The 17,538-nt window shown below is 38.2% G+C and overlaps 1 protein-coding gene across 3 annotated transcripts in view; it reads right to left on the bottom strand.

The window, feature by feature from the left end:
* Positions 1 to 17,538, bottom strand: part of LOC126236973 (SWI/SNF-related matrix-associated actin-dependent regulator of chromatin subfamily A-like protein 1) — a 149,596-nt gene that overhangs the window by 28,440 nt on the left and 103,618 nt on the right. For all 3 annotated transcript variants that reach the window (XM_049946690.1, XM_049946691.1, XM_049946689.1), the window contains 4 exons: positions 14,372 to 14,536; positions 14,129 to 14,290; positions 1,705 to 1,812; positions 1,445 to 1,619 (listed from right to left, as the gene is read on the bottom strand). In XM_049946690.1, the coding sequence (XP_049802647.1) occupies positions 1,445 to 1,619; positions 1,705 to 1,812; positions 14,129 to 14,290; positions 14,372 to 14,536 (610 nt within the window). The remainder of the gene's footprint in view (positions 1 to 1,444; positions 1,620 to 1,704; positions 1,813 to 14,128; positions 14,291 to 14,371; positions 14,537 to 17,538) is intronic.

The following is a 17,538-nucleotide window of genomic DNA, read 5'->3' as shown; positions in this document are numbered from 1 at the left end:
ATCCAAAGTGGATGGCAAATTTGGCTTTTTTGAATGGCCTAACTGGTCATTTAAATACTTTGAACATTTCACTCCATGGTAAAAATCACTCTGCTGTTGATTTAGTGCAGACGATTCAAGCATTTAAAAAAATTCCTTTTTGGGAAAAACAGTTGCGCTTGGAGAATTGTGGACACTTCCCTACATTAGACAGCGTTAAAAAAGATGTGGATTTTTCAAATTATGTTCAAATCATCTGCAAATTATGATAAGAGTTTGGAAACAGATTTTTTGAAGTGAGCTTCAACCAGCCTTAGATATATTTGTTCACCCATTTTCCCTTTGGGCAGAGGACATCTCACAAGTGTTTCAAATAGAGCTGATTGACCTCCAGTGCAATATCTGCCTGAAGGACTGCTTTCTTATGTGTAAAACTTTGGATGATTTTTAAAGCTGTTTTCCACGAGAGAAGTATCCTCTCCTGCACAAGCACACAGCCAAAGTTCTCTCAATGTTTCAGTCCATGTATACAGTATTTGTGAGCACTTTTTCTCCCTTTATACCTTGCTAGAACTCAGCAATAAAAATTCGACTAATTCTTTGAGGTTAGCAGTCTCCCGGAATATTGTACCAAACCTAGACAAAATCATTTCCTCAAAAGAGAAAAAGGTGTAAAATGTTAATAGTCTTCTTTAACAATGTTGACTATAAGGATTAAAGGTCTTTCTAACCTTAATTCTATTTTTTTAATAAATTTTCAAACCTGGTCAGTTAATCCAAAACAACAAACTAAGGATCCGATGTCTAAACTCGGAAAAGGGACACAAAAAGCTGTAGCACAAAGTACAACAAAAAATATTTACTTGTAACTACTAACAGTAAGAATGAGACTCTATATTCCTTATGTAAAATGACTTCTCAAATAGAATATTTAAGAAATTGATACATCTTTCAGAAGATGCCTACTGTACATATGACGAGTGTGTGTGTGTGTGTGTGTGTGTGTGTGTGTGTGTGTGTGTGTGTGTGAGTGCGCGCGCAACACTATTGAATCAACCTGTGCGTCAGAAAACTACAAAGTTGTTCTTCGATTCTGGTTTTGGATATTATTTTCTAAAGCTATGCAGTGATTCTGCCACAAGAGCACTAATTGTTACCTAAGCAGTAAATGGTTTGCCTGTTGTACCACTCACTGACCACTTTTACAGAACCGCGGTTTCTCTGTAATTTTGTTTACACTGGATCTGACCAAGGGAACAGTCCAGCACAGAGCAATGCTCTCTCTCTTGCTCCTATGCCAACACCAGCAACACACAGTCACATACAGGGCATTGAACTACACTGCCTTGCACCCACAGAGCATAGCCACACCTGCCAGGCGCAATGCTTGGATGAGCCTGTTTTAAACAATAGAAATATATCTTCATCAAAAATTTATAAATGAAACTATAACATGCTTACTTACACCAGGGTTCCAAAAAAGCTCTGCAAAAACGACAAGTTTGGCAGCTGTTAGAGTTATTCCCGCATTAGCTGCAGTAATTGACAAAAGAGCTGCAGAATAATTGTCATCAAATTGGAACTTGTCACATAAAGCCTTCCTCTCACTGGCTGTAGTTGAGCCATCAATTTTTATGTACCTGATAAAGGCAAATATACATACAAATTTCTGCCTTAAGATGTTTGTAGAAACAGTAGATAGTTTCAATTTGGGAAAATACTTACAAGGCTTTCTTGTCTTCCATTGTTTTTGAAATACCATCCATCACAATCTTATGGTGAACAAAACAAATGAACTTCTTCCCAGCCTCTAGCAAATCAGCTATGTAATCCCTGAGGAAAGAAAGGATTATCAATCACTGATGAATTCTATTACATGACTTCAATATATATTCTGGAAATATATTTTAGTTTAGAGTCCAGAACATCTGAACATAATTGTCATTTATTACTTGTTCTGGTAGCTTAGTGACAATCTTAAGAAATAATGGTTATGCACCTTATCTATTTCACAAATTTTCAATTTTCCTGTACAAACTATTGTCAAGTTAATGCAGAACGATTCTAGAGTATCAGTTCATTAAAATGTGGCTGAAGCTATGAAAATCATACACGTTATCCTCTTTACAGAAGTTAGTTTTAATGCTCTCATGATGAGTAAACAAAAAGACAAAATTAAAACATGCCTTATCACTGTACATTTTCAACTGCTCTTTAATGAGTCCACATCTTAACCCCATTTCAAAATGCATTCACTGGACAAAACAGCCCTTAATATTCTCTGTATACAATTAAATTCCCACCATTATCCTTCATCAGATTTCAAGATTACTGTACTGTTTTTTAACTGTATAACATGTATAAAATTTCATACAGTCATACGCTGATGTTTGTTGAGTTGTACCCAGGACAGGGCTGCTGTTTCTATCAGTAATAAGATTACTGTACTGTTTTTTAACTGTATAACATGTATAAAATTTCATACAGTCATACGCTGATGTTTGTTGAATTGTACCCAGGACAGGGCTGCTGTTTCTATCAGTAATAATACCACACAATAACCAGAATAAAATTTAAGTTCCAGTAGTCATATATTCAGGCATAGGTAAAAATGGGGTTCAAGGCAGGCAACCACTATCTGCCAAACAAAATATCAAGTGAAAAGTATAAGACACTGAACAAAGAAACAATTCTTAACATTGAAACACATTTAAGAATTTCACTTCTGATGACACAGTGGAAAATGGAAAAGCCACCATAACTGAAATTCCAGAAACGGATTTGAAGGCAATCAATAGGCAGAAGATGAGAAGTGGTGAAGATACAGTGAAATGGTGCAGGAAAGAATGAGTAGACATCATACATAAGGAGCCAGTAATAAGGGAGGAGTGAAAGAACACAGAGAACTTCCCAAAAAATAGTAATAAATAAAAATTGTCAGGAAAGTCTGACCCTTGTTTATAAAGCATAATATCAGCAATACGAAAACATGCACTGAACTGAAATGAAAAAAAAAAAAAAAAAGGTAAAACTGAAGCACTGGAGCATGAAACTGCAGTGCAGTGCAGATAATTCTTATGCTCCCAAATTTTACTGTGAAGTATTATGGATAGACAGTTGTAAAGTATTTGGCAACAACTTCTTTTTTAGAGAAATCCTTATTTCATTTGGACTAGAATGGCATCTCCATTTGATTGTGGTGAGCATAAGGCTTTACATTCCAACAAATATTTTGGACTCCGAAACAAGCAGAGATTGAAGCATTCTAACATACACATATTTTTTGACACGAAGACTGCCTACATGCTCTTTGATATCAACTTCAAACATCCATACATTTTGCTTCTCTCTGTCAGCACTAACAGTGGCACCAACACCAGGGGAACTCCACTGATGGGAGCTTGCTTTACAGCACGTTACTGGTATGTACCACCCACGAGACTTCAACATACAACATTATTATTTACATCCCCTAGCCACCTCTATTGTCCTTTCTCCACTAAATACTGTCATCTTTTACTCATCTATTCAACATTTGCCTAGATTACCATTTCCCATTATTGGCAATATAATGTTTTCACTGTTTTCCTGTTCTCTTGTGCTTCAACTGGCACAGCATGTATTTCCCACTTTAATTGTAAAAGAGTCCACTGCCTCCATTCCTTTCTTCTTTTTTCATAGAGTAAGAAACCTCTGAGCCTGAAAGCTCATGTTTCTCTCTCCTGCTTCTCCTGTCTGTGTTTGCTATTCTCCTGCTAATTAGTTTTTGTTCTATCTGACTACAGTTCCATTCTGAAGATCAAAGTTCTTCAGACAGGGTGTTTTCCCTAGTAGTGCTCCTATAGTAGTAATCCGATGATACGTGTGTAATGAAGACAGAACTTTAGTTTGCTAGCAATGGAAACACCTCTGCCTCTTTCTCACCTCATTTAATTACCTCATAAAACTTCCTGGCAGATTAACCTAGCGTGAATCAGGTCAGGTATGTCATACCCGAGATGTTTTGAAGGGCTGATTATTGAATGTCATTATTGCCATACAAATCTTGCTGGCACAGTAGCTGCAGGTAAGGGAGAGGGGGGCAAGATGCAGTGTTGAATTTATTGTTGCACCAGCGTCAGAGGTACATACACGTGTGCAAAGGTGGCTAGGGTATATCACATCCGACCTTGTAGTCCGTGTTATATTTTCGAGCTGTCAGCAAGTTTATGAGAGAGATAGTTATTTACATTATTCTTTGATTTATTTACAGATCTTATATTTCTCAAAATGTCTTGTGAAAAATATGAACTTCAGCCACAAGAATGACTAGAAGTTTTAGGAACTGTTCAAATGCAATTTCCTGTGACTCCGGGAGTAAAGGAGAGTTTGACAAATTTTCTCAAAGAAGTGAAGAAAGTGATCCAGAGTAAGAGGGTATTTTGGATGATTTAGAAGAGCCAAAATCTGCATTAGTGGCTCCTAGGCAGTCATCTGAGGTACGTGGGATATTTTTTATACTTCCAAAGATGGTACAAAATAGATGAACGACTGACCTAGCCAAGTGCTCGAATTCATTCAGAGAATATTATTACCAATTCTCCAAGTGTAAAACGTGCTGCAAAACTTGCCAAAACAGAGACTGAATGTTGGAGTCTTTTTACAACAAACAGTGTGTTGAATACTGTACTTACACATACAAAAGATCAAATGAGGAATATCATGGGAAAATATCCAGTAAATAAAGAGCAGTACCACATGAACGATGCAGCTTTGGAGGATTTGAAGGTACTTATGAGAATTTGTATGCAGTGGGCCCGCTCAGACAGACAAAACTTGAACGTGGTGTACAGATGGTACTGGAGTTGCAATCTTCCACACTACAATGTCACTGCAGAGGTTTTACTTTCTCCAACATTGTTGGAGATTCAATGATAAGAAAACCCGGGACGAGAGGACAAAGACTAACAATCTGGCTGCTACAAGAGATATTTTTGATAATTTTGTTGAAAATATTCAACAACACTATATGCTGTCTGAGAACCCTACTATTGATGAGATGCTGTTATCTTTCCAAGGGAGATGTCCTTTCCGTGTACACACACCAATCAAACCAGCCAAATATGGCATAAAAATATATGCTCTTGTAGATGCGAAGACATTCTACATCCTCAAACTGGAAGTATATTCGGGAAAACAACCACCAGCACCTTACCAGTTTAGTAATAAAGTATATGTCTGAGATCAGTAACTCTGATAATAAAATTAAAGCAATTTGGAATATTATTGAAGGGGAAACAGGGCAACCAAGAGCACAGGAAGACTTTAGTACCATAAAACTGAATGACAAGTGTACTAACAAACAATCAGAAATTGAAAATATTTTCAATAATCATTTTTTAAATGTTGTGGAGAAAATAGGATTTAGATCTTCACTAGAAGAGGCAAGGCTACTAATAGAAGAGGCCATACCTGTGCAGTTTAAAACAACTGTAATTCCACCAACCTCTCCCTCTGAAATCAGTAAAATAATAAACTCACTGAAAAGTAAAAGCTCTTACAGAATTGATGGCATTTACAGCAAGGTACTTAAAGCTTGTTCCCCACAGATAAGTAGGATTCTCAGCCACGTATGTAATAGCTCTTTGGAGCAGGGTGTTTTCCCCGATAGACTGAAATATGCCATTGTAAAACAATTGCATAAAAAGGGGGATATGTCGGATGTGAACAACTACTGCCCAATCTCTCTTCTGACAGCTCTATCAAAAATTTTTGAGAAAGTTATGTATTCAAGAGTAGCCTCCCATATTTGTAAAAATAAAGTACTAACAAAATGTCAGTTCGGTTTTCAGAAAGGCTTTTCAACAGAAAATGCTATATACGCTTTCACTGATCAAATATTAAATGCTCTGAATAACCGGACATTACCCATTGGTATTTTTTGTGATCTCTCAAAGGCCTTTGATTGTGTAAATCATAGAATTCTTTTAGATAAGCTAAATCTTTATGGTTTGAGGGGGGCAGTGCACAAATGGTTTAATTCATACTTAACTGGAAGAATGCAGAAAGTTGAAATAAGTGGTTCATGTAATGTTAAAACAACAGCTGATTCCTCAAACTGGGGGGCTATCAAGTACGGGGTCCCACAGGGTTCGGTCTTAGGTCCTTTACTGTTCTTGATATACATTAATGACTTACCATTCCACATTGATGAATATGCAAAGTTAGTTCTTTTTGCTGATGATACAAGTATAGTAATAACATCCAAAAACCAAGAACTAAGTGATGTAATTGTAAATGATGTTTTTCACAAAATTATTCAGTGGTTCTCAGCAAACGGACTGTCTTTAAATTTTGACAAAACACAGTATATACAGTTCCGTACAGTAAATGGCACAACTCCAGTAATAAATATAGACTTTGAACAGAAGTCTGTAGCTAAGGTAGAATTTTCAAAATTTTTAGGTGTGTCCATTGATGAGAGGTTAAACTGGAAGCAACACATTGATGGTCTGCTGAAACGTCTGAGTTCAGCTACGTATGCTATTAGGGTTATTGCAAATTTTGGTGATAAGAATCTCAGTAAATTAGCTTACTATGCCTACTTTCATTCACTGCTTTCATATGGCATAATATTCTGGGGTAATTCATCGTTGAGCAGAAAAGTATTCATTGCTCAAAAAAGGGAAATCAGAATAATTGCTGGAGCCCACCCACGGTCATCCTGCAGCCATCTATTTAAGGATCTAGGGATCCTCACAGTATATATATTAACTTATGAAATTTGTTGTTAATAATCCAGCCCAGTTCAAAAGTAATAGCAGTGTGCATAGCTATAACACCAGGAGAAAGGATGATCTTCACTATGCAGGTTTAAATCTGACTTTGGCACAGAAAGGGGTAAATTATGCTGCCACAAAAGTCTTTGGTCACCTACCAAACAGCATCAAAAGCCTGACAGATAGCCAACTAACATTTAAAAATAAGTTAAAAGAATTTCTAGATGACAACCCCTTCTACTCATTGGCAGAATTTTTTAGATATAAATTATGGGGGGGGGGGGGGGAACTTAAACATTAGTGTCATGCAATATTTTGTGCGCAATGTAATATCTTGTACAGACATCTTTTATTAACCGACACGTTCCACATCATTACGAAGTGTCGTATTCATGATCTGTGGAACAAGTATTAATCTAATCTATGACATTGTAAACTGTTACTTGGAGCCAATAACGAAAACAAATAGGAATTTGACATTCGGTACTTGGTTTACTAGTTACCCCCTTATGCTCCATCTCTTGAAAGAACATTCATTGACTTTTATCGATTGGTTCAAATGGCTCTGAGCACTATGGGACTCAACTGCTGAGGTCATTAGTCCCCTAGAACTCAGAACTAGTTAAACCTAACTAACCTAAGGACATCACACACATCCATGCCCGAGGCAGGATTCGAACCTGCGACCGTAGCGGTCTCGCGGTTCCAGACTGCAGCGCCAGAACCGCGCGGCCACTTCGGCCGGCGACTTTTATCGGCACAGTCCGTAAAAACAAGATGAGTGTACCTGAGATGTTCATAAAAGGAACAGAAGTATATAGTTCTCAATTTGGGCCCCAGAATGACGTTACATTGGTGTACTATGTGCCTAAAAAATACAGTTGTGCTGGTTATGTCAACTTTACACCATGATAAAAACATAGACTACTCAACAGGTGACAAAAGAAAACCAGAAATGATTACTTATCACAATGTAACTAAAACCGATGTCGATGTCGCAGATGAACTGAGTGCCACTTATGATGTTGCTCGCAACGGCAAACGTTGGCCTATGGAATCTTTTATTTATGCTCAATATGGCTGCCATAAATGCCATCACAGTCGACAGAGAAAATAACAAAGGTGACAAAACATGCTTGAAGCACCGAGATTGCATTCGTAATTTAGATTTGAATCTGGTAAATGACAGTCTTTGCATTAGATAAGAAAACATACGTCTTTCAAGGGAAATTCAAAAGACAATTGCAGATCAACTGGGACAAACTTCCTCGCCAGTTTTTAAAGAAAAGGGGGGGGGAGGGGGGGGGGGGGGGAGAGAGAGAGAGAGAGAGAGAGAGAGAGAGAGAGATATGTCAGGTGTGTGTGTGAGATCGCCACCAGGTCAAATTAAAGGAAGATGTTGAAGCAATCATTAGCAGTAGTTCGATCAATGTACAGGTATTAAGGAGATGCTTCATGAATTCAAATGGGAATCCCTGGAGGAAAGATGACATTTCCTTTGTGAGACACTATTGAGAATAGTGAAGAACCTGAATTTCAATCTGACTGCCACCAATGTACATTTTGTGTGAAGACCACGAAGATAAGAAAAGTTAGGGCTTGTACTGAGGCATATTGACAGTTGTTTTTCCCCCATCCTGTTTGTGAATGGGACAGGAAAGGAAATGACTACAACTGCACGTAAATGAAAAGTGAAGGCTAGGCTAAAACTAAGACCAAAAAGTCCATGGTCCAACCAAGATTTGATTCTGGGACCTCCCGGTTTACAGGCATGCACTTCACTGCTGGACCACCAGACCCGAAGTTTATGTGTATAGTTCATCTACGTGTTTCAACAAATGAGTTTGCAAGTGTCAAAATACGTGACATATGGCCTTATCTTCTCATTGCATTGACTCAAAAGCTTAAATTATTTACACTACTAAGGGACTTTGTACCTTAGTACCCATACATATTATAAAAATGTATGTATGTATGTGTGTATGTTCAAAATTTCCTCTTAAACCACTAGAACTATTTCAACCAAACTTGATACACGTAACTCTTACTGTCAGACAACAATCATCATGGGGGTAAGAACCATCAACTTATCACAGTTCAGGAGATATGAAATCATAAAAAATGTGATGCATGCAAAACTACTGCATGTCTCGTGATGTTTAAATTTATTACTTCTTTGCCACCAAGTCTATTCACAACATACTTTGCAGACAGTATCAACGTATGCCACTGAATGTACCTACACAAATATATCATTGTAAGACATACAGCTCACGAGATATGATGTCACAAACACTGAGATGCATGACAAAATGCTGCTTCATGCATAAGTTTTAATATATTAAAGGTCAGTTCACACTGACTGCCACATCACATCAATTCGTAGCACTCCACTATGTATTTTAAATAATGGCATTCTTATCGGCTGTCATGTTGTGTCAAGGCACCATCAAGGTTCCTCAGGAAGAAAGTTTTCATCAGCTGACATCATTGTCCATTGCTGATCATGTGACCCTGAAGCTCATTTCCTCATGATACACGTCTGAGTGCTCTTCTTCCATACTTCTTTTCATTGTCCACTTCTTGTAAACTGTTCCAATCATCATTCCTTTCAGTAAAATTTATAATTTTATAATGAATGATGAAAGACTGAAAAAGCAGTGAGGAAGTAGCAAGAATGGAACGATATGAGTGATTTAGGAGGTACTCAAATTCTGTTAGGAAAGGATTGAAGCACTGAGGAAGCAGCATGAATGGAACAATATGAGTGATTTACGGGGTACTCAAATTCTGTTAGGAAAGGAGCATAGTGGAACAAATAAACATCTTAAACCTTCTCATTTTGCACTGTAGTTCTCAAGTGCCAGAAGTGGATATTCAAAAGCACTTCTGAAATGCATGTCCCCTACTAAATTTATAAACTAGATTTTTATACATACTGGCATTTAATATTTTACAATGAAATGGATTAAAATATGACAACAACTTGACGTGAAAAAAGATACGTGGGTAGAATCTGATGAGTAAGGTGAAATTTATTTCTATGTTACCAGGCATTTGTAATTTCTGATAAAGAAATGGGCTGAAAGCTCCAGACACTGTAAGTGGCAAAATGCTTTTTTTGTTAAGTATACAAGTACTGTATCACAGTTGTTTAAATATGTATTTGTGGCAGGCCTATTTAATGTTACATTGCTCTCCGTATTTTGTGTGGAACAGTTTTGCAAGCATCAATGGTCAATATTTATGAAGTTTCACAAGCCAATGCCAGTACAAATAAGACACTTGACCTCTTAAAAGCCAAATACAAGATGTAAAAGAAATCCATAAATCTTGAAGGGGAAGGTACTGAGAGAGATATGACTATTACAGAAAAATTTGTACTGGACTGGCAACTAAACTTAGCCTTAAACAAACCAATTTTTCATGGGGTGTGATGGTACCTCATAATACTGTTAGTAATTCCTGGTGCAATGTCATGTAATAAACAGAAAAAATAGTACTTTGATATTCTAAAATATATGTAAAATGCAGATTCATCTTCCTCGAGCTCCTTGTAGAAGGTGTGAGCTCCCCCCTCTGTACCTTCATAATGATATCACCTTTTGGATCCACACACTTTTTTCTTTTTTCATTGTTTCGCACTTCTGTCTTCCTACTCTAATACACAACTACCCCTGCAAGTTGCAGAACCTTATGTGGCCAATAAATGTCATTTTCATACAAATGTGGATTCCAGCTACTGCTACTGCATTGTGTAAGTGCACTTCAAACATAAAAACAGTAGAGCATCATCGTGAAAAGACTGAAATTCCCGCTAGAAAAGAGTTGAAGTCAGCCATGCGAGAACTGAGGACAGCCTTATGAGTTGAGATCACATGACTTGAATGCCTCGATGTGACAGACAATGTGAATACACACTCCATGACGTATTCTTTACTAATGAGGCTCTACTACAGTCAAGGCAGCTTTAGAAAATCCCTGACACCTGGTAGCGTTTTTGACAGTGTTCAACTGCGATGGGCAAACAGCTATTGGCAAAAACAATAGCTTTCTGTAAAGCTTTAAAGTGGCGTTTCATAATTTCAAAGGTATTTTCACGAATACACAGAAATGAAATTTTTTTTTTATATTGCTCTAGAAACACAGACAGTTTTTTTTCCATTTTTAATAGAAAATTGGCAAAATGAATCCCCCAGCCAATGTCAAGTTTGTCAGTTAGTTTGACTAAGTTTCAGCTTGATACCTCTATCCATTCCTGCAAAAAAGGAACCTTTACAGCAAGGGGGAGGGGGGGGGGGAGACATAATTACAATCAATAATTTTTTGTTTTTACCCTATATTTGTATTGTAAAAACCTGCTTCTCACCACATTTTATGATTATAGTTCAATAAGAAGTAACCTGTGGGTTCTGACGAGTGAGTTTCCAACTATCAAAATATGTGGCATAACTGGCTCTCAAATACACTTACTTCGAAGTTTAAATTTTTCACACCACCAAGGGACTGTAGGCCTTAGTAGGTGACATAAATTTACACTCGATACCTCTACTGTTCATTAGAAAAAGGAGTCTTAACAGTCAGTCAGTCACTCAGTCTGACAGATGAACAACAAAGTGATCCTATATGGGTTTCGTTTTTACCAATTGAGATATGGAACCCTAAAAATGGCGACAAAATTAAAAACACATGAATTGCGTTCCTAAAAATATTTCTGAAATTGTGCTCAAAATACTTCACAGAATAATGTTCTGCTAGGGAGAAATTTGTAGGCATGGAGGTAAAGGATGACCTCCATGAAACCAACAGCAACTGTGTACGAACTCCTAGTCTGTTGCACCTCATAGTTCCAATTGTGATATTTTTTGGGACACATTCAACGGCACTGATGTACTAGGAAGGAATTTTATAATGCTGTTGCATTATTATTAGAATATGGACTCAACAATACAGTCAAGTGCAGAACAAAGTCTTTCCTCATATAAAATAAAAAAGTGACTTCTGAGCTGTGACACTTGTCGCAAATAAGATAAATGAACTTTTAATTTCTCTCTTCACAGCTTTACGCGTAGTTAATTCAAGTTATCAAACACAAACTTAGAAAAATTTAAATATAATGAAATTAATATCACATCAAGCATGTAATTTGGAATATACGTAGCTAAATGTATTTAAAAGAGTGATATACCATGAAGGAATCCGTATTAAAATCAATCCAATCAGGACAGTAACAGAAGAAATAATTATCAAAAGATTTTGAAATAATTATCAAAAGATTTTGAAATAATTATTAAGTGATTTTCTGTAATAGTGTGTACACTGAAGAAAAGATGAACTGAATAAACACATTACACAACTTCACAAACAGCTAAGTTCAACATTTGTTCTTCACATAAATGCTACATTCTGTAACAAACAATCAGTATCTCAACATTTTTATGTTTTTCTGTTCTTCGTTGCCTTATGTGTTATAGGGTACTATTCTAGAGTAACTCATCAGTTACAAAGAAATTACTGATTGCACAAATACAAGAAGAGTGAATGGTATGCAATGTAAAAAATGGCCCTCAGTACTTTATCACCGGAGCTACTCACCGGAGCTACCACAGAATCCAAAAAACTTTTGATCAACACAAATCGTACAATTGACAAAGTAAATTTTAAATCTAAACTACAATTATTTCCTTTGGACAACTAATTCTATTCTACACTACTGGAAAAAAAATCACACCACCAAAAAGTAATTAATATAAAGCAACAAAATTTTGGGAATACATTTGTCTAACTAATATATTTAAGCGAATAACACAGCAAGATCACAGGTTAATGTAACTGCATGGTAAGCTATTGCAAATGTGAACTGCTGATACATTAATAACCAGTGTTAACTGCCACAATGTGGAACGCAAGCATGCAAACGTGCACACATTGTGTTGTACAGGTGCCGGATGTCAGTTTGTGGATGGAGTTCCATGCCTGTTGCACTTGGTTGGTCAAGATGGGGATGATTAATGCTGGTTGTGGATGACGCTTGAGTTGTCATCTGAGGATGTCCCATTTGTGCTCAACTGGAGACAGTTCTGTTGACCGAGCAGATATGTTGAAACTCTGTAGAGCATATTGGTTACATCAATGGTATGTGGGCTAATGTTATCCTGTTGGAAAACACCCCCTGGAATGCTGTTCATGAATGGCAGTAAAACAGGTCACATCACAAGATTGACATACAAATTTGCAGTCAGGATTTGTGGGATAACCATGAGAATACTTCTGCTGTCATACAAAATCGAACTTCAGACCATAACTCCAGATGTGGGTCAAGTGTGACTAGCACACAGACAGGTCGGTTGGAGGCCCTCAATTCGAGGCCATCACTGCCACCGAGGCAGGACCTGCTTTCATCAGGAAACACAACAGACCTCAACCCTGCCCTCCAGTGAGCTCTCGCTCGACACCACATAAGTCACAAATGGGACTGATTTGGGGTCAGTAGAATGCACGCTACAAGGCATCTGGTTTGGAGTTGTCCTCACAGTAACCGATTTGTAACTGTTTGTTGTGTCACTGAGGAGCCAACTGCTCCTCAAATTGCTACTTCAGATGCAGTGTGGTGCACCAGTGCCATATGCCAAACGTGATAGTCTTCCTTCGTTATAGTGCCACGTGGCCGCCTGGAGCCCTGTCTTCTTGCAACCATACATTCTCGTGACCATTGCTGCCAGCAATCATGTACAGTTTCTACATCCCTACTAAATCTTTCTGCAGCATCGCAGAAGGAACATCCAGTTTCTCATAGCCCTATTAAAAGACCTTGTTCAAACTCAATGAGGTACTGATAAAGGCATCTTTGTTGTCTTAAAATCATTCTTGGCTAACATCAACTTCCCACATCCGATCTCAAAGGTAACTAAAGCTCATGACCGTTACGGCAAGTATTTAATACAGATCTGATTTGCATCCACATAGTGGTACTACTAGCACCAATCTTTGCAATTGGCATGAAATCTGAACAGACATCACCCTTCAGATGTAGAAACATGCCTACCAACTTTCATTTATGTCGCACAATTCTTTCTTGGTGTTGAAATTTTTTTCTGTCAATGTATATTTTTGTTGAAAATAGTATCACATGTATTATAGAAGACAAAAAGTTTACTTTTGCTGTTAAATTTTATTTTGTTTTCCAAGCAGTATGAGTAGTGTTAAGGGCTAATATGTACAATTTTATTGAATCTAAGGCATTGTGCAATTTAATCATATGTAAATGGGCATATACACACAAATTGTGAATACTTAGCCTATAAACTGACTTGCTCAATGTCATTCTAATAGAAAAAAATAAGGCAACTGATCTATAGAACATTGAATAAATTAACTGACTAAATACATACTTAACAGCTTTTAGTTTTACATTCCCTGTGGCTGCAAAAAATGACAGAAGAGCTCCTCTCCTCTGCATGCCACTCAGTTGTTTGGAATGTAGTCTTTTTAACCAGTTTTCCACTTCATCACTCTTCATATTTATAGAAGAAGGATTCAAAACAACAACCTGCCTGTGAAAGCAAAAACCAAAATTAATACAACAGCACTAGGGCTTCCTTAAATTTTACAAAGGAAGTAGAATATTTGTTTACCTCATTTTTGAAGGCAGTTGGGTGATGACATCAGACTTCAAACGCCTAATCATGAAACGATGTTCAAGCAGGAGCTGTAGTTCCTCCATGTTTGAAGAACCACTGAAGTCCCAGCCCCATTTAGTTTGTTTACCTGCACAATATCTGATGCCGTATGTTTGAAAACTGCAACAATCGAGAATAAAATTACTACTATGGTGTGTTATGATCTAAACATCGCCTTATACATAAATAGCGATACAGAGAGAGAGAGAGAGAGAGAGAGAGAGAGAGAGAGAGAGAGAGAGATTGTATGTGAGTGTGTCAACACTGCTTCTAATGAATTTTATGTTATAATTTATTGAAGAGTACTGACAGAGAAGCAGATCTTTTATGTAAAATACACACACTTCCCACCAAATAAGTTGTATATACAGGTACTATAGCAACCAGTCTTCCCCTTCACCATCATGCATATGTAGTACATCCAATGAATACTGATGAAAATTGTTTCTCTAAACTAAATTTCACTACAGACACCATCATGTCTCAATATCTTCTCACATGCCTTTTTACTATTTATTATCCTTTTAGTCCATGTATTCCTGCCTTCTGCAACTATCATCAGACAATTTTGCCTGGTTATTTTGGTACTACTGGGGCATCTACAAGTCATTATGTAGACAATAACCTCATCATGTATTTCAATGCACTGCTGCACAACTTTTTCATGGCCCTGTGACTGAGTGATGGGTTCAGTAATCACTCAAAGTGTTCTCTACAATTGTAACCACGTACTTCAGTTAAGGCTCTCCTACAGGATAAAAAATAACAGTATATTTCTTTCTTCCTCCTCCTTTTTTTCACAATATACTTATCCTATATTGAACTACCATGTCGTTACTGTCATCAGAATCCATAAATAGAGCCCAACACAGAACATTCTGTGTCATGAGTTAGAGACAAATAACAATTACTTATGGTAGGAATGTACTGACAGAAAGCAAAAAATTTTGGAATGGATAACAGAAGCACTGAGTTGTCAACAGGCACACACAAGAGAAAAAAAATCTGACTAGCTTTTGGAATCAAGAGTACACACACACACACACACACACACACACACACACACACACACACACACACACACCTGTGCCCCTACACATTGTACCGTCTGGGCACACAATGCCAGAATTGAGTTGCAGCGGGTAGACCAGAGTCTGGTGGCGGTTGTGTCAGGTGGGGTTGGAGTTGGGATTGGGTTGGGTGGGGTGGGTAGGAGAGGTGAGAGACAGGAACAGAGGTTGCATGTTGGTAGCTAGCAGCTTGGAGGGAGGCAGCAGTTTTGCCAGCTAGGAATGTGGGAGGGAGGGGTGGCAGACACATGGGCTAGGAATGTGGGAGGGAGGGGTGGCAGACACATGGGCTAGGAATGTGATGTAAGGGCATCAGAGCCAAAGGGATGCAGTACGCAGTGAAGGTTACATGGAGACATGGTTTGGGAGAAGGTGACAGGACAGAGGAAAGGTAAACTTTAGGGAGGAGGGTGTGGAGCCAGTGGGCTAATGGAGACTGAGGTCAGGGGGAGTTACAGGAATGATGGATGTATTACAAGGATAGCTTCCATCTGCATAGTTCAGAAAAGCTGGTAGTGGAGGGAAGCATCCAGATGGCCCAAGCTGTGAAACAGTCACTGAAAACAAACATGTTGTGCCTCAGAGTGGTCACCTTCGTTCTTGTCCAGAGTTTGGCAGGGCCATTCATTCTTGTGGATAGTTGGTTGGTTGTCATACCAACATAAAAAGCTGTGCAGTGACTGCAGCAGAGTTTGAATATGACATGGTCACTTGCATTGGTGGCCCTCCCTCTGATGGGGAAGAGTAAGCCTTTGACAGGGCTGGAGTAGGCAGTGCTGTGTGGGTGGACTGAGCAGGTCTTGCACCTGGGTCTTTGACAGGGATTTGACCCCTGTGGCAAGCAGTTGAGTGGGGGAGTGGCATAGGATGGATCAGGGTGTTGTGTAGGTAGGGTGGTGAAGGGATACCACTTTAGTAGGAGCGGGGATGATCTTGGGTAGGATTTCCATCATTTCTGGGCATGATGATAGATGAGATAATGAAAGCCTGGGAAAGGATATGGTTCAGTTGTCCCAGTGCAGAGTGATTTTGGGTGATGAAGGGATGCTCCTTTGTAGCTGATTCTTGGATGTGGTGGGAGGATTAGGGATGTGTAATAGGAAATATGTCAGTGGACTAGATTTGGAGGGTAGTACTGGTCTGTGAAGGCCCTTGTGTGATCTTCAGCAGAATGGGCAAGGGAGTTCAAATCACTGAAGACGTGATGTACACGATTCACATGGCTACATGTGAGTGATTTTCTAGGTGTGGAAGGTTGGTTGAAAGGTGATCAAACACAGGTTGCATTAGGCAGACAGGTAAATCAGTGCACTAACTAAATGTCATTGGAAGGTAAAAATGAACTCCAAATCAGTTCTGGAGAAAACAACGTCATCAATCGATACACCTGAGGGCATAAAGTAGACATTGGCTGGATAACAAGTGAGACTGTGGCAGTCCACGGCAGCCCTTAAATCTGCTGTGGTAATCTGGTGCCAGCAGGTGTATCCTTCCACGTCACACCTAGTAATTTAGCTGGATGTATGGATAATTACATTGAATAATCTCCTGATCTGTCCAGTGGGATTACAAGTCCAACTAGAGTGACACACATTACATTTTATAGTGACAGCAGTGGGGAACAAAATTTTCATGTTATCTGCAGCCTTCTATTCCTTTGTAATCTGTGTCACAAGAATGATCAATGACCATGTATACACTGATATATTGAAACTGTCGTTACATTAACTGTGTAACATACCACACATTTTAGTAGGCACAGAAGCGAAAATACGTTTTCCCAATGCTCCCTTCATTTTTTATTTCATTCATGAATTTACCCTTAGTTTTTACACAACATAGTAATGGTGCTTTGTTACCTCTAGTAATGAGCTATCGACTGAACTTTTTCCATCAGAATGCATCTTAGTAAACGACTTATCCACTGCCATCAATTTCAAAGATTTAGGCGAGTGAAGAAATACTTAAAGATATAAGGATTACCCTTAACTTTTAAAAGTATTTTAATCACAGCAATAGAGTATCTACTATCTTATCTGATGAAATGTAAAA

Source organism: Schistocerca nitens, chromosome 2, assembly GCF_023898315.1.
Source record: "Schistocerca nitens isolate TAMUIC-IGC-003100 chromosome 2, iqSchNite1.1, whole genome shotgun sequence".
Classification (NCBI taxonomy): domain Eukaryota; kingdom Metazoa; phylum Arthropoda; class Insecta; order Orthoptera; family Acrididae; genus Schistocerca; species Schistocerca nitens.
The sequence above is the reverse complement of the archived record's forward strand: the minus strand, read 5'-3'. Positions and strand labels throughout refer to the sequence as shown.